This window comes from Onychostoma macrolepis, chromosome 02, assembly GCF_012432095.1.
Source record: "Onychostoma macrolepis isolate SWU-2019 chromosome 02, ASM1243209v1, whole genome shotgun sequence".
NCBI classification, from domain to species: domain Eukaryota; kingdom Metazoa; phylum Chordata; class Actinopteri; order Cypriniformes; family Cyprinidae; genus Onychostoma; species Onychostoma macrolepis.
This window is the reverse complement of record NC_081156.1, coordinates 7,093,525-7,114,359: the sequence shown is the minus strand read 5'-3', so window position 1 is coordinate 7,114,359 and position 20,835 is coordinate 7,093,525. Positions and strand designations below refer to the sequence as shown.

Below are 20,835 nucleotides of genomic sequence, written 5' to 3'. Positions count from 1 at the left end.
ATAGTTTTCCCAAAACTGAAAATTCTGTCATCATTTACTCACCATCAAGTTGTTCCAAATGCTGTATGACTGAATTCCAGCTGTTGAACACAAAAGATCATATTTTGAAGAATGTAACCTATTGACTTACATAGTATGGACAAAAAATACCGTGGAAGTCAGTGGCTCCCAACATGCTTCAAAATAAAAAAAATTGTGTTCAACAGAAGATAGTTAGTCTTACGGGTTTAAAACAACTTGAGAGTGAGTAAATGATGGCAGAATTTTCTTTTCGGATGAACTACCCCTTTAAGGGATTCCTGCAGTTTTCTGTCAGAATACAAATGTGTGGTTTATCTTTGAAAATGAAGAAATTAAGCCATAAATAATATAATCTAAAAGACTATTATTAAAAAAAAATAATAATAATTTTCTTAACTTGCAATTTTCATCAGAAAAGCCCTACAATCTGAGAAACTGAATGAATAAAGGTGGGGTTAGGAGGGTCATTTGCAATTTCTCAAACATGTCTGGGTGGACACATGGTTATACTCTTAAAAATAAAGGTGCTTCACGATGCCATAGAAGAACCTTTTTGTCTAAATGGTTTCATAAAGAACCTTTAACATCTGAAGAACCTTTCTGTTTCACAAAAGGTTCTTTGTGGTGAAAGAAGGTTCTTCAGATTATAAAAAAGTAACTGTCCACGAGATATATATATATATATATATATACACACACACACACACACACACACACAGATCGAATGATTTTTCAGATGAGCAGGAAACAAGATTTTTTTTTTTTTTAAAGCACCATGAAGGGTTTTTCACAATTTTATGTGTAGCCTATGTATCTTCAACCCATTCTCATCAGTCTGCGTATAAATAACACGACTTTACAGAACGGGTTGGTATCTTAAATGCAGGGAGACACGAAAGAGGAATTAACTCTGTATTTTCGTGCTGAAACACATCTTTATGCTTGTGCGCGCTTTGGCTGTGTGTGAGAACAGCGCCTGAGTAACAAATTGATTTCTCTTTCGTTTGTGGTTTAAAATTGCTTGCACGTGTAAATTGACAAATTAATCTTGAAATAACATGCGTGCCGAACAGTGGGGTCTGGTCTGTACGAATCACAGATCAACTGTGCTCCGTTTAACCCCTAATATAGATCAGAGCAATCTATCATATACTAATTTAACATGAAATCGTCAAATTGCTGCTCCATACCAATCGCATACAACGAAAATACAGAATAATTAGAACAATCATTAACGCGCAATAAATAACAGTGTGTCATATGATCATATCTATAGGCTACACGTCTTCCCAGAATGTTCTTGCGACCCGGTAGCAATTCTTCCACGGCCCGGTAGTGGGTCGCGACCCGGAGGTTGGGGACCTCTGCTTTAAAGAACCTTTGACTGAATGGTTCTTTGTGGAACCAAAATTGGTTCTTCTGTGGCATCGCTGTGAAGAACCTTTTAAGCAACTTTATTTTTAAGAGCGTACATGTAATTTGTCAAATACGTTTTTTTTTTTTTTTTATTCTTTAAAATGCAGTATCCTGAAAAAGGAAAATTTCGGCTTTACATCACAGAAATGTGTGACATTTTAAAATGCATTAAAATAGAATTTAAAACAGTTATTTTAAATTGTAATATTTCACAGTGTTACTGTTTTTACCTTTTGATCGAATAAATGCAGCCTTGGTGACCATAAAAAGGCTTCTTTCAAAAATAAAAAAAATAAAAAATGATTATTCCAGACTTTTGACTAGTCGTGTATATAAATGTCCATCAACTGTTCACAATTAAGAAACTGCAGACCGATCTAACCAGGTTAGCAGTGGCATAAGTGACATCAACAGGCTTAATCTTAATCTACTGTAATCCTGGATCTCGAAGTCAAGTGTGCCGTGTGGTCAGTCAAACTCAATTCAGACCAACCTTACTCGGGCTACATGCCTTTTTATTGTTTTAACATATTCCTTCAGGTTCACTTACAATGTTAGTGAAGTCAATAATGATTGGTTTGTTTTTTTTACAAAGTGAGGGACATACTCATTGTCAGTTTGTGCATTGTTAAAACAATGATAAGCCGAGAAAGAGAAGTCAGTTTGCTTCTCCTACTGTCTAACTTTCTGTTCACGTGTTCATTTCAGTTCTTTCTTTTTAATACATTTGCATTGGCAATTGATCACAGATCTGTTTTTGCTTTGTCAGTATGGGGCATGGAGCTTTAATGACTGTAAAAAATAATAATTTACAGCATTTCAGCACAAGGCTGCAACTTAAAATGATCTCGCACGTGTTGTTTTTAAACAATCGGTCAGTGTATGATTGTGCAGATGACTTTTTTCTAGATAGATAGATGAAAGCAACTACCCTGAATTTTAACAGAGAACACTGCAAATTCATTCATTTTAGTTTGGATGGTTGCAGTGAAATTGCACATTTTTTGCTGATCATGCAAGAATATTTGTTTTTGCTAGTATGTAAAAGTGATGACTAATGATGACATGTAGCACAACTACTGGTCAGAAGATGCTAAATTCACATTTCATTGAAGTAATATTTGTGTTTTTTTCTTCTTCTTATTTCCAGGACAGTCTGGATGCTCTGGTTTATGACCTTGATTTTCCAGCCCTGAGGAAAAACAAAAGCATCGATAACTTCTTAAATAGATGTAAGTATTTTGTCTAAAGAGTTTCAAGCTGCTCTGCTGTGAATGGGAATTGGTTTTGGGTCAGTACTTTCAGTCAGACACTATTTTGTCTTTCCAAGTATTCACTTAACAAAAGGGCTTTTGGCACTGCATGGTGGAGACTCACGTCATATTCTCTCAAAGGAGGCCTATCATTGTATGATTTATGTGATTTTCACACAGCACAGATTTTATTACGCTAAATTGGATTATAACTTGCACTGTTTGTGCTACAGACATGAACAACATTGCCAGTTGTGCTATTACTATTAGAAGAGACCTGTTAGATGGTAAAACATGCAAAATTTACTGTAGACTTGAACTAAATTAGGGACCTGAGCCACGTGGGATCTAGAATATCATAGATAAATTGAGAGGTTTCTTAGGACTCGGGTCAGTAACCAACAACAGTGGACCCTTTTTACATTTCCAAGTTTGGAACGCGGAAGTAAACTATACAACGGTCAATTTCTATTGAGATAAATGAGACCATAAGGAATATCATTTTTGCATTCTCCAAATTTTGCTTTAAAGGCATCAAAAAATGAAAGAGTGGTCAAATGCCTTGCACATCATTGAGACACTAGAGGTACCCTAAGTTAATTTTGTCATTGTTACATTTTATGGTGGTGTATAATTTTGTCATTATGGTATATATGTTTCATACAATTTGAGCAGACGCAATTTTATTTGCATTACACCGTTTAGACATTTTGAACTGCATTCTTAAACCTAATCAACATAAACCACATAACAGACATGCAGTCACAATAATTTATTCCAAAAATTCAAAATATCTCTGCTTTGTGTGAGGAACAGACCCAAAACTGATAATCGATGTTGTTAAACGCGTTAACTGCCAAATGGCTTTTATCTTGTGACAGATTGTGACATGCTAAAGTTCGGATTTATCTTTTCAATGAGAGTGTTCACAAAGCGGAAAGGTTTTTAGCAATTAAAGCCTTCAGTTTCACTCTGTTCCTCACAAAAAGATCTGGTATGGCTTCAGAAGAATGCACCACTAGTCGTATAGTGTTTTTGCTGTTATATTACTGTGATTGTACTGCTACTCTTCATAATGTAATGATCAGCCGTGGCGTCCATAGTGAAAATAATCAGCAATCGTTTTATTCTGGTTTGGAGCCATGTGAATGTAAACAGACAGAACAAATCAAATATGTTGAGAAGATTGAATGCATGTATTTAGCCTTGCAGTCTAAACAGCCAAAATCAGGCCTGTGTGCTACAGTTAAAAACTGGTAAATGTTATATGTCTGTGTCCATTAATTGTTTCAAAACTTAGCAATTTAGGAAACACACCAATTTCAATATTAAAGATGAATGTTAAAAATGTTATTGAACAATTTTTAATGGTTTATTTTTTTAAGTGCTTTAATTTTATTATTAAAGAACTTACTTAAGCAATAAACACAGTGTTTTCAGTATCTAAGATTGTTTTAAGTATCCAAAAGTTTTCCAGAAAGAGAAGCAAGCAGTATTTTTTTTCCCTAGACAGCAGCAGGTCAAAGCTTCATACACATGCATAGATCTATTTTGACACACAAGATGTTTTGTCCCCTCTGTTTACAAGCCATAACCAACTGTTTACATGAATTTTGCAAATACATTTAGGCGCACACATGCAGTCACGCACAGCTACACACACGTGCAAGCGTGCAATTGCCCTGTTTGCTGCAATATTTTCAAACTTTAACTAATCATTAAAAAAAAATCGTGATGCATCTGAGAATCAGTGTTTTTGTGCTTATGGAAATTAATGTTCCTCTGATTGCCATTTCAGAGCAAATACTTAAATAGCAAGTTATTTAGCAGCAAAATGCTAAAGAATATTGAGATATGACTGATTTGCAACATTGGCACCAGTCTAGTTCTCCATGACATGAAATACAACCGTTTTCTTTCCCCAAAATGTTTTGCTTACTATCCAGCATAGCAAATAACCATAAATCCTTCTCTAATGTTTCTGCGAATACTGTGGGATTTCTTCTATCCCTTCTCATAACTGAGATTCGGTTCAATTGCTGGCTTCTCTTTACCCAATGAATATGATTCAGATCATATTGTTTTTCTGTTGTATTTTTAAACCTGTTGAACTTGGAGGCCCCTCCGCCCCATCCGCTCATACTTGTAGTAAAGTAAGAAAAGAATCTCTTGATCAGCGAAGACCAAATCTGGCTGAATGTTATCTGTCCCCTCGGGAAGCAGAGCCGTGTTAGATAAAGCCTCAGTGGTACACATGCTCATCTAAACGAGGTGATCTAAGGCTACGTTCATAGTCAGTTGACAACTGCGTTTAGTTACAGGCGTGAGTCTCTCTCTGTATATAAATTGCATGTTATTAACCAAGCACACTAAGGGTGATATTGTGCATGTGTGTTTGTTTCCAGATAAGGACACAATCAGCAAAATTCGTGAGCTTCGTATGAAAGCAGAGGACTATGAAGTGGTAAAGGTCATAGGACGAGGGGCATTTGGAGAAGTACAGCTGGTAAGTGTATTGAGTATTGTTGTCATTTATGCTGCTGTTACTTCCATTTTTGGAATATATATATATATAATAAAAAAAAATTTCTTTTCAACTTGTCATCATACCATCACTTAGTGTTGGGACCAATTCTTACTATTATCTAACTAATAATTACAACTTTTACCTCAAGAACCTCCTAATTTGCTGCTTATTATTAGTTAATAAGGTAGTTAAGTATAAGTATAGGGTCAAGTTAAAGGCACAATATGTAAGATTTTTGTAATAAAATATCCAAAAACCACTTGCACAGTGTTATATATTCCATGCAGTTGTGTACTTACGTTATTCCAAAAATTTCCAAGGATTTGTAAATCCAGAGAAATTCCAGTTTTAAAAATTGGCTCGTCCCTGTTCCCCCTGATTTTTGCCGATTCCGATTTTCTTTCTAAAAACTATAATGGACAGTATATACAAACAAAAATCTATACTTTTTTTAATGCAAAAAAATTATTAAACATTGCAATTCCCTCAATCTGGACAAAGTTATAGATGTTCTCTCACTTAAACAACTTTCAAAATAAAGTGCTCTGTGACTAGAAAAGAGTAGAAATAATTAACTGGCAAGGAGTTGCTGTATTTAACAAAACAGATGTCATTTTTCGCTGTGTTTCTTAAATTGTCATTTTTTCACTAATAATAAGATAAGAAACTGTAGAGCTGTTACCATTCAAATGAAATCAGTATCAACAATCTCCTTCTTCGCACAGCAGGAAACACAGAAGCTGCATCTGAAGTGGCATTAGATTTATTTACACAGACTGTTTGATGAAGCTGCGGTGCCATAAATGCATTTACACTGCAAATTTCGAAAGGTTTAAAGAATTTTATAAGATTAATGTTTTAATTATTTTTTAAACGTACAAATAAGAAATGTTGGGGAAAATGCAATGATAGTTTTAAATATGATACCAAACCGCCAGTAGGTGGCAGCAAATGACTGTTTGAATGAGTGAGTCATTTAGTTCTACATTCAACAGATTCGTTCAAACGGCTGATTCATTCAGAAACGAGGCAAGTAACTACTGTCTTTATGAATGGGTTACTGAATCATTGACTCACTTAATTCATTCAAAAACGTGGATTCATGCAGTAACGAAACACCACTGTGTTGCTCAAATACAAAACAGTTCTGCTGTGGCTTTGAACTATTTTCAGCAGCGAAATATTGTGTCTAAAATTTAAGTCACTTAATTTTAACTTTGTTTATTGAACTACTATTGTATAAAGTAACATTGCAATTGTATTGAAACATTTTGGTGGTGCAATACCTAAATCATATATATATATATATATATATATATATATATATATATATATATATATATATATATATATTTGTATATATATGTGTATATATGATTTAGGTATTGCACCACCAAATATTATTTTTTTTTGTATTTTTTTTTTTTTTTACTACCGCAGTATGCATGTATAACTTTGTGTGCGCTGTTGCGCTCATTTGTTTTGATTTCTGCACGAGTCTCTCTCACACAATCACTCAGGCTGCACACGACACACATACATTATCAGAATTGCTAATTATTGATTTTTCAAGTAGAACAATAAGATGCATGTTTATTTGTGATCACAGGGCTTCACAAGACAACATCCATTAGGCGTGCAGATAGTGTGCGAGAAATAACGCTGCTTTCACATGTTTACTTCATATTTCTTTAGAAGAAATCATTATTTCTGTTCAGTTTCTACTAAATTATGCTCTGCCTGTCGTAGTGTGAATGCAGTAGTAGTTATAAGAGTGTTATATTCTGTACTGTTTACTTTATTTGAATGACCAGTGAAGGTGAAGTATATAACAAGCCCTGTTCATGTTCCCTTTCTCCGTTTGGTAGGTGAGGCACAAAGCCACAAGGAAAGTGTACGCCATGAAGCTGCTCAGCAAGTTTGAGATGATCAAGAGGTCGGACTCTGCTTTCTTCTGGGAAGAGAGGGATATTATGGCCTTTGCCGACAGTAACTGGGTAGTACAGGTATGAATATCACATTGTGTATGATGGTCACAGACTTTTTTAGCTTCAGACTATGATTCTGTTCAGTTGGAGGATATCAAACAATTATATTTTCAAATGATTCGTGCATTTAGAAACTAAGCAGTTGACTGACTTTATGAATGGATCATGGAATCATTGACTCAAAAGATTCATTCAAAAACAGATTCATTTAGGAACAAAACACTGCAGTTACGCACAGATGTGCAGTCCCCCTTTTGTTCGGAACTATTTTCATTAGTGAAACATAAAACCAGACACTACTGTTTCTAAAATGTAATTCACTCAATATTAACTCGTTTGTTAAAGTGTTGGATAAAAATATCACATTGGCGATGGCGCTCATTCGGTGATATTTGGGAAAACAGCATTCTTGCTTGTGCAATTATTACTTAACTATATCATATCATATCTTATAAATATAAAAACAAAAAACCTATATAGGGATATTTTTTGCTTTCATTATAGAGGCGTTTTAACTGCATGGTAAGAGCTTTGTCAGGGAATGCTCTTGGACTCTCAAGATGTGTTTTTGTTTGTTTTTTGAGTGACATACTTGATAATGTCAGCAACAATCACGAGATTATCGTAGATGATAAATGTCGCGCACCACTACTTGAAAGTCTGGTAATGTGATCCTCAGTCGTTTAGTGTACGATGCCTGTTTTTTTCCTTCTGTAACAGTCGGCAAATGTATGATGCCTAGTGTTTTAAAATCCGTTTTCTGATTTTTTTTTTTTTTTTTTTTTGAGTCATGTAGTGTATTACAAACTTTAGTTTGCTGTATCTTTCCTAACTGATTAGACTTAGCCAGCTAGCTATCTTTAAAAACTGCTACTTAATCAAACTTGTAACTACTTCAAACTTAAAAGCATCTGACTTAAAGCTGTTAAATCCACTTCAGGCTTTCTCGTCTGGCTTTCTCAAGCCAACATAAAGTTTATGTCATGATTATAATTATAACCTGCGTGATTTGTCTTGAATGGGTATGAATGTCTATTTGCCATTAATATAAAACTACATTTAAAAACTTTCTATTGCTTTTGTGGCCATTTATCATGTGTTAAGTTAATATATGTTTTATACTTTCTTGAAACATAAGTATGAAGTAATTTTTTTTCTTTTTGTCGTCCAGCTGTTTTATGCATTCCAGGACGACCGCTACCTCTACATGGTGATGGAGTATATGCCAGGCGGAGACCTGGTCAACCTAATGAGCAACTACGATGTGCCTGAGAAGTGGGCTCGTTTCTACACTGCTGAGGTTGTGCTGGCACTGGACTGCATCCACTCTATGGGCTTCATTCACAGGTCTCATTCATACATTAAACAACCCTTTCATTGTTTCTGCTGGTGAGCCTACTTGCTTGAAATGTTGAAAATAACCTTTGCGTTTCTCTGTGTGCGTGTGTTTTCGCTTAACATTTGTCTCAGGGATGTAAAGCCTGACAACATGTTGCTAGACAAGGCAGGCCACTTGAAGCTGGCAGACTTTGGGACCTGCATGAAAATGAACAAGGTACTAGGGTTGTGCAAAACTACACAATTTCATAAGTCACTGCGTTGCTCTCAAGAAGCCCTGTATAAGTTTGCAAGCCATGTAAATGTACAGTTACAAAACACAATCGATTGCGGAGGTCTCAAGATTAATTTTTAGAAGTGTAAACCAATTTTAACTTGACACGTTGTCTTAAAATTGCAACATTGTTGTAAGATATGGAAGAAAAACTGAACGGGACACTGACATCCGGCACAAAAATGTGTAAAATTATTCTTGTTCAATAACAAAAACCAAACATGTACAGATTTCACGTAATGACGGGAATAATGCTCATGGTAAGCGATTTGAAACCTTACTGTAATCATCTGATTGTGGTTATTTGATTTCATCACAGTTATTTGAGATAATTACTATAATTGTGAAATTTATATTTTAATCACATTTTGCCATTCAAATAAGGGAACTGTAAGCATGTAAATAAATGCTACCATATTCGTGTTGTTGCGTCTACTTTCCATAAATAATTAAGAATAGCATTTACAAATCATTATTTATTGTCCTACTTTCAAGTGTATAAACTATACATAGATTACTGTGATGATACTTGTAAAATCTGTGTATTGAATAATGTATAAAATAATGTTCTTAATCAGCCCAGACAGAAGCTACAAAAGTTTACTTTCAATTAAATGCCAGAGAGGGTTTATTCTGTTACCAAAATACCAATAATAGCCAGGAAAAATCCTTTATGCTTTAATAAAGGACTTTTAATTATAAACAAGTCTGAAATACACTGAGACTCTTATTTTGAAAAGTCTATGATTTTCTATCACAATGAACACTATGAACATTCATTGTCATAACTCATGGACAGTAGATCATAAGCAATCGCTTGGCATAAATGCACAGTATTCATTGATGGTGAACTGCTCTGAAAGTGCAAGCCCTTAGAACTGCAACAGCACCACAGTTTGCCTTTGGTTTATGCCTAATTCAATCAAGATGTTTTATGACTTTAAATTGCATAAATTTTCTTTGGACTTTTTACTTTTTTTGCACACATGCTTCTAAATACATTTTACAGTTCACATCTATTTTTAGTTGCAAATGTGAGAAAGACTCGCACCGTTGAACCCTGTGAATGAACCTGTAGCATTTATTTAGTGTTCTTTCAGTTCTGCTTTCGACTCTATTCTTTTGTTTTTCCCGCTGTCAGGATGGAATGGTACGATGTGACACGGCAGTAGGAACTCCAGACTATATTTCTCCAGAGGTACTGAAGTCGCAGGGAGGAGACGGTTACTATGGCCGAGAGTGTGACTGGTGGTCTGTAGGGGTCTTCCTGTATGAGATGCTTGTCGGTGAGTTTCAGCATTATTGCAGCCAGAGCGCTTTCTGTTCCTTCTTACATACAGTAAATCACCTCTGTGTTTTATTGATTACACTTTCGGCTATGTGATTATTAAGGAAACATACATTTCTCCTCATTCAGTGAGTTCATGTAGTGAAAAATTCATCAGACTGCCTTAAGCGATTTATTAACCCTCTGGTGCTCCTTATTTGGGAGTCACACTTGTGATTTTCACGGTGAAGACACCTAAAATTTTACTTTTTTTCCCCCCTCGATAAAATCAATGTAACATTTTTGTTTAATAATATTTTTTCTTTTGTATTTTGAGAGAATTTCATGGTACTAATTAATATTTATGTAATAATTATGATAAAATTTTCCCATCGGGGAAAAAAAAAAAAAACTTTTTTTTTTCAAATATTTTCTATTACTTTTCAATAATGGCAGTCATGTTAAAATAGAGCCAATGCCTTTAAAATCCAATTTTTGAAACCAGATTAGTGCCATCTGGTGGGAGTAAAATAAGAAAAACATCTGCAATTCCATGGTTTAGCCCATAGATTCCTACATAGCTCTATATAAAAGGCCTATAAATTCTCTAATTGTTTTTAGACATAAATACTTATTTTTATTAAGTTGTGCATTTGCATATTTAGACATTTTTAAAGACAACTTTTTGTAAAGGTTTAAATTTTTTTTTTTTGAAATGTTGATTTAAAGCGTCAGTTTTTGAATTATTATTACTACAGTCAAACCTGAACACAGAGAAAGCATTTTGTTACACAAAATATTTAAATTCTATAAAAAGTAACAAAAATGAACAGGAATGTTTATTAGAGTTTAATCCTGATTTAATCTGATTTCAACCCCTTCCTTGCTGTCCACTTTTTTTACTGCGTTGTAGTTGAATTATTGCTTTTATTTGATATGTTACAGTCACACCAGTTCATAGGTGTGTGTGTGAGTGGATGTGTTGGCTTTGCACTCTTGATTCGCTGAATTTTTGTGTTTTTGTCAATTTCCCATTTCCTATGGTCGGTCATTTTTGACCGAAGAGCACAAGTGTGACTTTTACTACCACTTAGCCTGCTCGAATCAAACCCTCAATTTTTGTGTGTGTTCACATTCCAAATGCCATAAAAATCACCAAGTTTCGTGCCATTCCGATGAAGTTGTGATTTTTAAAAATCCAAAAGGTCAAAAGTGGCCAAAATAGCACCAGAGGGTTAAAATAACCTGCTAATAAACCAGTTGCTTGTGAATCAAAGTGCACATTGTTTGTGCAAGGACAACTCTTTGGAAAATCATGTTGTCTTGGCATTATTTTGTGATGTGCAGCCTTTTTATCATATTTCAAACCCCCAGATTGCTCTTGTTTATTAAAAGCTACACTTCTGAGCATAGATCCCTAGATCCCTACAACCAGAGGGGACGTCCTGGCACAGTTATTGAGCGTTTTGGCTCCACTTTAAATTCTCAGAAACTAAACTGCATAAAGGCAAAGACAAATTCCTAAGAACGCGAGTTTTCCCGACAGATGGTGAGATCACAGAGCTAGGAATAGAGGAGGCATTCAGAAGAATAATGGTCTGTGTTGTTTAACCTTTCCTCAGGTGACACGCCGTTCTATGCTGACTCTCTGGTGGGCACCTACAGCAAGATCATGAATCACAAGAATGCCCTGACCTTCCCCGATGACAGCGACATCTCAAAGGATGCAAAAAGCCTCATCTGTGCTTTCCTCACAGACAGGTTTGCATGCAAAAATTATTTTAAACTGCAATAGAATAAGATATCAGCCACTGAAAAAACTTTGCAGAATGACTAGTTTGTAGTATTGACCCAGCTGACGCAAACATCACTTCCTACTGTTGCTCAAAACAGAGGTTAGGGATTTCAACAAATGCCATACCAGAAGTATTAAACACCAGTGTGTAGTCTGACCCTCACATTTTTGCTGCAGATGTGAATAATACCCCAAATCTTACCAACAATTAGGCTTCTAAGTGACCAGACTTACTTTTGTCTGGCTTGCAATGAAAAATTTCTTTGACTTGCATTGTTACACTAGTTTTGAAATTCTCTAAGATGCATCAACCAGTGCTGTTTGTGTTTTCTGGGTATTACAAAATAATTAGGTTTTTGCATTATAATTTTAGTTATTTAAATACTTCTCTTAAGTCTCAGTTGTTTAGTTTCATTGCCTTGCGGAAATGACACCTTAACTTCACTAATTTCTGCATTTAACTCCATTTAAGGAGGAATATTAATAGCTACAAAACCTTGAATTGTGTAAGGTCACGCATAAGGATTAAAATGATTATCAACTTTCATATCCATCTGAAAACTTTAGATGATAATTTGATGATAATTTCATAAAGATTTGATTTAAGCTTATTTTTTCAGGCGCTTATGAGTTAAAACTCACCCTGGATCAGTTTGTAGGAGTACGTTTTCATCACTGTTCAGTTGCATATGAAGAAGTGAACAAAAGCTTGTTTACTCAAAATACATTGTGCTAATCTCATCTCCTCTCACTAGGGAGGTGCGGTTAGGACGCAATGGAGTTGACGAAATCAAGCGACATAGTTTTTTCAAGAACGACCAGTGGGCATGGGAGAACATCAGAGACAGTGAGTTGAGCTTCTGAACCTCAGATCTACCAGCTTTATCTTTTTCAATTATCTTAAAATAAACACCCCATGAAATAAAAATAAAAAATGGTATTTTTATGACTTTTTAGTTCATGTGTGTTATTTTTGAAATATATTAGTGTACTGGTAAAATCTGCATTCATCAAAGCATTTCATGGAATCTTCAAAAAGGCATTTTGAAAAATCTGTTTTTGTCCAAATTAAGTGTTGCAAACATGCTTTTTGAGTTACTCATGTTTTTTGAATCCTCATTTATGAATGTGTAAATAAAAGTGATTTGAGGTAATTTTGCATTCTGTCCATCTAATCCTGAGTAGAGACACCAACAACAACTGAACTGAAATTGTACCTTCCTTTTAATTAGCCTTGATGTGTTTGTGTTTGTAGCATTATTTGTTTGTTCTCATTAAAATGCATTACTGTATTGTCGCATGTAGCGGCTGCTCCAGTGGTGCCGGAGTTAAGCAGTGATGTAGACACAAGCAACTTTGACGACATTGAGGAAGATCGAGGGGAGGAGGAGACATTCCCCATTCCTAAAGCATTTGTTGGCAACCAGCTTCCGTTCGTGGGCTTTACTTACTACCAGTGAGTACTGAGATTCAGAACAGGCAGCCGGTGTTCAGAGCCCAGGTGTTTGTGTTAAATTAATTAATTAATTAACCTCTGCCAGGTTTCCTCGGGAACCAGCTATAAAGACAAGTGACAAACGCAGCTCGACAAAGGAAGATAAGAGTCATGTAAGAAGTCTCAAATAGAGATTTTAAAATAGTTTCATGGCATTATAATAGTCAGTCTGTCTTTTAAACTGTGAGGGTGACTAATTTTGTGTTTCTGATCCCTCAGTTGGAGAATCTTCAGAAGAGAATTTATCAGCTAGAAGAACAACTTCACAGTGAGATGCAGTTGAGAGATGAGATGGAGCAGAAGTGCAGGTGTTTATCTGTCTGTTTGTCCACCCACCCAAACACTTTATCTAACCATCCATTTGTCCTTCTAAACCAATCAAGCACCTTATCCATCCATCAATCCTTCAACCAACACCCTGTCCAAACCAAACAAACACCTCATCCATCTGTCCATCCAAAACCAAACACCTCATCTATCCATTGGTCCATCACCAAACACCCTACTCAAACCAATCAAACAACTAATCTATCCATCCATCCACAAACCAAAGAAACTCCTCATCTATCAGTCAATCCATCAACAAACACCCTACTCAAACCAACCAAACACCTCATCCATCCATCCACAAACCAATGAAATTCCTCATCTCTCCATAAAAAAACAATCAAACACCTCATCCATCCGTCCATCCAACCTAAACCAATCTAACTCCTTAACCATTCATCCAAAACCAAACACCATCTGTCCATTGGTCCATCACCAAACACCCTACCCAAACCAATAAAACACCTCATCCATCCATCCATCCATTAATCCATCACCAAACACCCTATCCAAACTAAACATCTCATCCATCCATCCAAAACCAATTAAACACCAATCCATCACCATCCAACAAAACAAACACCACATCCATCTATTCAAAACCAATCAAACACCTCATCCATTCAGATCTAAACCAAACACCTCAATCATCCATCTAAAACCAAACACCATCCATCCATCCACCCACCCATCCATCACCAAACACCCTATTCAAACCAAACACCTCATCCATGTATCATACATCCACCCAAAACAAACCCCTCACCTAATCAGCCACAATACAACAGTCTGTCCCAAATACATCCTCAAACCAAACTCTTCATTCAGCCATACATGCAGTATGTAGATCCATCCATCCTCAATAATCCATCCACCTTTCCTCATTTAAGATCCTCGTCCCTATATCAAAACCTAAAGTAAAATTCTCACAATAAAATCAGGCCTTTTGAAATCTGTTCTTTGATTTGTTTCCCCCTCAGGGCATCCAATACAAAGCTAGACAAGATAATGAAAGAGTTAGACGAGGAGGTGAGTGAAATGATTTCATCTCTAAAGCATGAATTTAAAGAATTACAGAGGATTTGTATTTTGTATAAAAGGCTCTAATAGATCATTCAAGTTAAAGATCTGTTAAAACTTGGGTTGTTTTTAGTATGTTAATTCTCGGTTTCTTGTTATTCTGTTGTCCTGACGTGATTCAGAGTAACCTAAGGAAGAGTGTGGAGGCTAACATGTCTTTACTGGAGAAAGACAAGATCATGATCCAGCACAGAGCAACAGAACAACAGAGAAAGGCTGAACAGGAGGCTGAAAAACGAAGAAATCTGGAGAATGAGGGTGAGGATTCAGAGTCTTATTCCCAGTATACCATGAAGGTATTCTAGAAAGCAGGTTATGAAACTTATCCGACTATGTTTGCACAGAGTAACTGGCAAAACTATACTAGAAATAAATTTACACAGCCACTTTTTTAAGAATGTCTTTGTGTTCACAACTGAGTTTCAAACCCTGGGTTGACTGAACTTACTCTCGACCACGTTTTCGGAACCGAAAGTTAGTTGTGTTAATTAAGTGAGAGCACATTTGAAACAATTAATATTCAGAAAATATTATCAATCTGACTGCTCTGGCACGCTCGGATGAGAACACTGGTGAGATCCGAGTAGAACCAGAACCAGCAAAGAGCAGCCAGACCTGTATGTCATTATAATATAATATATATTTCAATGTTCTGTTACTATGTTATAAGGAAAGCTGAAGCACCCCCCCACCCCCCACACACACACACAAAATATTTTATTTCTAAAAACTTTTATTTCTATTTTTCTAGTGTCTACTTTGAAGGAGCAGCTAGAAGACTTGAGGAAAATGAGTCAAAACAATGAAAAGGTCACCCAGCTGCAGAATCAAGTAAGCTTGTCAAGAACACTTGTGGTATTATAAATATTTTAGGAGTTAGACGAGTAGGTGATGTGTAATTAATATATACAAGATACTGTATATATGTACTCAAATATATATATAAATATGTATATACACTTTGAAGGAGCAGCGGAAACCCTTCTCTCAGAAAATTGTTGCAGTTGCAAGTGTTTTGGTACTCACATGTTTATTTTTTTTGCTTGCATTGGAACAACCCAAACAAACTGAGAAGAAAAGTCAAATCTGATATAATTCCACACAGAACCCAAAAAATGCACTGAACAAAATTATTGGCACCCTTAACTTAATATTTGGTAGCACCCCCTTTGGAAAAAATAACTGAAATCAATGGCTTCCTGTAACCATGAATGCGTTTCTTACTCCTCTCTACTGGAATTTTGGACCACTCTTCTTTTGCAAACTGCTCCAGGTCATTCAGATTTTAAGGATGTCTTCTCCCAGCTGCTGTTTTGAGATCTCTCTACAGGTGTTCAATGGGATTCAGATCTGGACTCTTTGCTGGCCATTTCAGAACTCTCCAGCGCTTTGTTTGTAACCATTTCTGAGTGCTTTTTGAAGTGTGTTTCGGGTCATTGTCCTGCTGGAAGACTCATGACCTCTGGTGGAGACGCAGCTTTCTGACACTGGCCACTACGTTGCGCCCCAAAATTCTTTGGTAATCATCAGATTTCATGACACCGTTCACACAGTCAAGGCATCCAGTGCCACAAGCAGCAAAGCAACCCCAAAACATCTTTGAACCTCCACCATGTTTGACTGTAGGGACTGTGTTCTTTTCTTTGAAAGCCTCATTTCTTTTTCTGTAAACAGTGCCATGATGTCCTTTACCAAAAAGCTCTACTTTTGTCTCATCTGTCCACAGTACGTTCTCCCAGAAGGATTGTGGTTTTATCACATCAGTTTTGGCAAACTCCAGTCTTGCTTTTTATGCCTTTGTGTCAGCAGTGGTGTCCTCCTGGGTCTCCTACCATAGCGTCCCTTTTCATTCAGATGGATAGTGCGAGCAGACACTGTTGTACCCTGTGTCTGCAGATCAGCTTGAATTTGTTTGGAAGTTAATCGGGGTTCTTTATCCACCATTCGAACAATCCTTCATTGTAATTTTTCATTAATTTTGCTCTTCCGTCCACGTCCAGGGAGGTTAGCTACAGTGCCGTGGGCTGTAAACCTCTTAATGATATTGCGCACAGTGGACACAGGAACATTAAGATCTCTGGAGATGGACTTGTAGCCTTGAGATTGTCCATGTTTTTCCTAAATTTTTCATCTCAAATCCACAGACAACTCTTTACACTTCTTTCTTTTCTCCATGCTCAGTGTGACACACAGCACAAAGGTTGAGTCAACTTTTCTCCATTTTAACTGGTTGCAAGTGTGATTACTATATTGCCCACACCTGTTACTTGCCACATGTGTCTAAATACAAATTACAGGAGCATCACATGCTTGAAAAGAAATTATTTCTTACAATTTTGACAAGGTGCCAATCATTTTGTCCAGTCCATTTTTGAGTTCTGTGTGACTTTTCTTCTGTTTTTTTTGTGTTGTTGCAATGCAAACAAAAACATTAAGCACATGAATACCAAAACATTTGCAATTGGAACAATTTTCTGAGAGAAGTGTTGCATTTTCTGACAGAATTGCATTGGTGCTGATATTTTTGGCCATGGCTGTATATAATGTATTATTGACTTATTGTGTGTGTGTATGTAGTTTGCACAACACGTTATCCAGATTAAAGCAAATTAAAATCTATTTCAGTGGGAGTTGTTCTATTGTTTTGGAAGCTGTTCTTGAGATGACTTTCTCAAACTTTAAATACTGTGACTCTGGATCTTCTGTGCCACATTACAATTAAGAAACACCATCTCACACAACCTTGTCCTCACAGCTGAGGGAGTCCAACGACCTTCTGCGGGCTGAGTCTGACACGGTGGTGCGTTTGAGGAAGAGCCACACAGAGATGGTGAAGTCCATGAGCCAGCTGGAGAGCATGAATCGTGAGCTGCAGGAGAAGAGCCGCGCCGCAGAGAGTGTCAAACAACAGCTGGAAAAAGAGCTGCTCCAGCTCCAGACCACGCTAGACACAGAGAGACGGAGCTGCAGCCAGGGCTCAGAGGAGATCAGAGAGCTGCAAGGTAAGAGTGGGCTTTCCCTGATTTCCCTGATTTGAGGAGAAGCTTCCATGTGGCCACACTGCCGTAAGGAGTTGTAGTGATGGTTGTCCTGGACGTTTCTGCCATCTCCACTGATGATCTCTGTAGCTCAACCAGAGTGAACATCAGGTTCTTGCTCACCTGTTTTACCAAGGCCCTTCTCCCTTGATTGTTCAGTTTGGCTGGATGGCTAGCTCCAGGAAGAGTTGTATTTGGCCCCATGCTCTCAGGACTTATTGCAGTAGACTTTTTTTGTTTTTTGTAGCCTTCCTCAGATATGAAACCTCAAAGCGACACGGTCCTGTTTCTGAGCTATGCAAGCTTGATTTGGCTATTTAATTTTACTCTGTGCGTTTTTAACTTAGACCTTATAGATAGTTTACCACAGACATTGTGTAGAAACATCTCAAAGGTGATCCAGAGAACTGAGATACATCTGAGTTAATTATAAATAACATGGCAAAGGATCTGAATATTTGTCAATGTGATATTTCAGTTTTATCTTAAAACTACAAATCTGCAAATCAGTTTTTTGCTATGTCGTTTTGGGGAATGGAGTGTAGATTGAGGTTCAAAAGCACGAGGGGCCGTTCACACAGAACTCGTCTTTGCATCTAAAAACACGAGACGCAGCGCTCAGGAATGGTTTTTAGAAAAAGCACAATGCAGAAAAAAAACAGTTGCCACGCCAACTTGCTACTGTAAACAAAATCTTGCAATGCTTGCCCCGCCTCCGGAAGCTTCTGATTGGTCCACTGTTTTGGAACTCACATTGAGCGGCATTGCGTGTAAAAGTTGAAGTTCTTTTAACTTGACACAGCATTTTAAAAACAATGCGCTCGTGTGAGATGCTGCAAAAGACATGAGCGCCACGGTCATACACATTCTATATCTAAAGCGTTTACATAGAAAAACCATGGAAAAGTAGCGCATTGGAATGGAAAATAGTTTTCTGTGTGAAATTCATTTTTTACAATTTTCATATATTGCTTTAAGTGTGTCAGTAGGAAATACGACATTTTACATTTCCAAACATTCCCTTTGCAGATATTATGATATATGATAACTCTGTTGTTTGTCTCTTTGAAGCTCGTATCACAGGTCTACAGGAGGACAACAAGAACTTGAAGCACAGTCTGTCTAAAGTGGAGCTGGAGAGAAAACAAGTGCAGGACAGATGTAACGTTTTAGAGAAGGTATTATTTTTATTATTTAAATGCATATATTTTTGTGTCTTTTACATAATAATTGCAGTCTATTGTAGAATTTTTGCTTTGTGTCTGTTTTGCATCAGTTTAAATTACCATAAATGACCCATTTTTAAGGGTAGATAAGGTAAAAGTTCCTTGTAAACTTGTACCACTACTATTTTTTTTTTTTCAGATTTTTTCTTACAGTGTATGAAAGTTAATGTAATATAAAAAAAAAAAACACATCAGTTGGTGCCTTCTAGCATTTCAGTAACTGATCTAGTCATGTACAGCAATGTACATTGAATGGAAATCTACTGTCTCACTGTTAAAATGTCTCACTGTTTCAAAGGTTTATACATAATGCATAAATATAGAAAAGAATGAAACTGTATAGTCTCAAGATTTTGTGCTAGTAAATTGATATAGAATCACTGCCAAATTTGATCTGTGCAAAGTTATTTCCAATCCATGTCCTGTCAGGATGATGACGTCTTTGGCTGCCATTGTGTTTTTAAAATGATTGTGTTGGCTGAGTAAAGTAATTGTGTTTTGTGTAACCAGTGTTTCTATGTGCTCTCTGCTTTTAGGAGAAGAACAGTCTAGAAATCGACCTGAACTACAAGCTGAAGACTCTACAGCAGCGGCTGGACCAGGAATCCACAGAGCATCGCATCACGAAGGCTCAACTCACAGACAAATACGAGTCTATCGAGGAGACCAAGTCAGCTGCTATGCATGGTACGTGTGCGTGCGGGGCGTGCCGTGACCGCTTTACTGCGTGTCCAGACACCACCTCCAGGACTTCACACTTATGCGTATGGAACAGCAGAATTTCTTTTAATAGCATCTTAACAGACATGACACTATCAAATAAGTTCAGAGAAAGTACTCTGTGTTGTAATTAGACTGTAGGAATATCATATTTAAAGTAATAGCTCACCCAAAAATGAAAACTGGCCATCCTCACCCTCAGGCCATCCAAGATGTAGATAATACTGTATGTGTGTATTTTTATATACATAATAAATATACACAGTACACATGCATATATAATGTAAACACAAACTTTTATTTTGGATGCGATTTAATCGTTTGACAGCACTACTTTACCCCTTCGCTTCCAGACAAAGTAAGACTTCATAATCCAAAATAACACTTCCCCCAGTGAAAAATCTTCCTGTCCAGGAGAGAAATATGCACAGTTCAAACACCGTTTACAAGTATAGTACTATAGCAGTGTTTTTGTTTGTTTGTTTGTTTTTGTTATTAGATGGGACATTTAAATAGATCATGAAACTAATGCTGTAGGAGAGGGTAAAGGAGTACTTGAAAAGTGGGAGTCAAATTAAATATTAAGATTCTGTGTTTCTGTGCTTGGCGAGAATATTCAGCATCATCCAAATAAAAGTCTTGCTTCTGCCACTTTATAGTCACTTACTCATTACACTGTAACAAGGACACCTTAAAATAAAGTATAACATTAATGTGCAAAATGTGGTTAAAAAAGGTCAATTACTACACCTCAAACACACATTGCATTTACAGGCTGCCATCTAATAACAGGAAGTCAGGCCACAAAGAAGGGCATGTCCAAATGAGTCACACCTCTATATTGAAAGAAACAGAGTACATTAACATTCAATTCTATTTAATATAAAATTAATTAAAGAACAATAGCAAAAATACAATTTCTAGATTTCATTCCTTTTAGGAATGTCGACCTTGAGGGCTAAACATGGCTTTCTTCCATTTAACGCTTCAACTAATGTAGTGAGTCATTATTGATGTTGCATTCTATATATAGGCGAACAGATTTGTCCAGAATATGAACTCAACATGCT

General features: G+C 36.4%; 1 protein-coding gene across 3 annotated transcripts in view; it reads left to right on the top strand.

Moving 5' to 3' along the window:
* rock1 (Rho-associated, coiled-coil containing protein kinase 1) overlaps positions 1–20,835 on the top strand; it is a 61,423-nt gene that overhangs the window by 25,150 nt on the left and 15,438 nt on the right. For all 3 annotated transcript variants that reach the window (XM_058753533.1, XM_058753525.1, XM_058753541.1), the window contains exons 2-18: positions 2,588–2,669; positions 5,096–5,196; positions 7,086–7,223; positions 8,377–8,552; positions 8,676–8,760; positions 9,959–10,103; positions 11,707–11,845; positions 12,635–12,726; positions 13,185–13,335; positions 13,421–13,487; positions 13,594–13,682; positions 14,682–14,730; positions 14,904–15,039; positions 15,533–15,612; positions 17,537–17,783; positions 18,891–18,997; positions 19,582–19,732. In XM_058753533.1, coding sequence (XP_058609516.1) covers positions 2,588–2,669; positions 5,096–5,196; positions 7,086–7,223; positions 8,377–8,552; positions 8,676–8,760; positions 9,959–10,103; positions 11,707–11,845; positions 12,635–12,726; positions 13,185–13,335; positions 13,421–13,487; positions 13,594–13,682; positions 14,682–14,730; positions 14,904–15,039; positions 15,533–15,612; positions 17,537–17,783; positions 18,891–18,997; positions 19,582–19,732 — 2,035 coding nt within the window. The remainder of the gene's footprint in view (positions 1–2,587; positions 2,670–5,095; positions 5,197–7,085; positions 7,224–8,376; positions 8,553–8,675; positions 8,761–9,958; positions 10,104–11,706; positions 11,846–12,634; positions 12,727–13,184; positions 13,336–13,420; positions 13,488–13,593; positions 13,683–14,681; positions 14,731–14,903; positions 15,040–15,532; positions 15,613–17,536; positions 17,784–18,890; positions 18,998–19,581; positions 19,733–20,835) is intronic.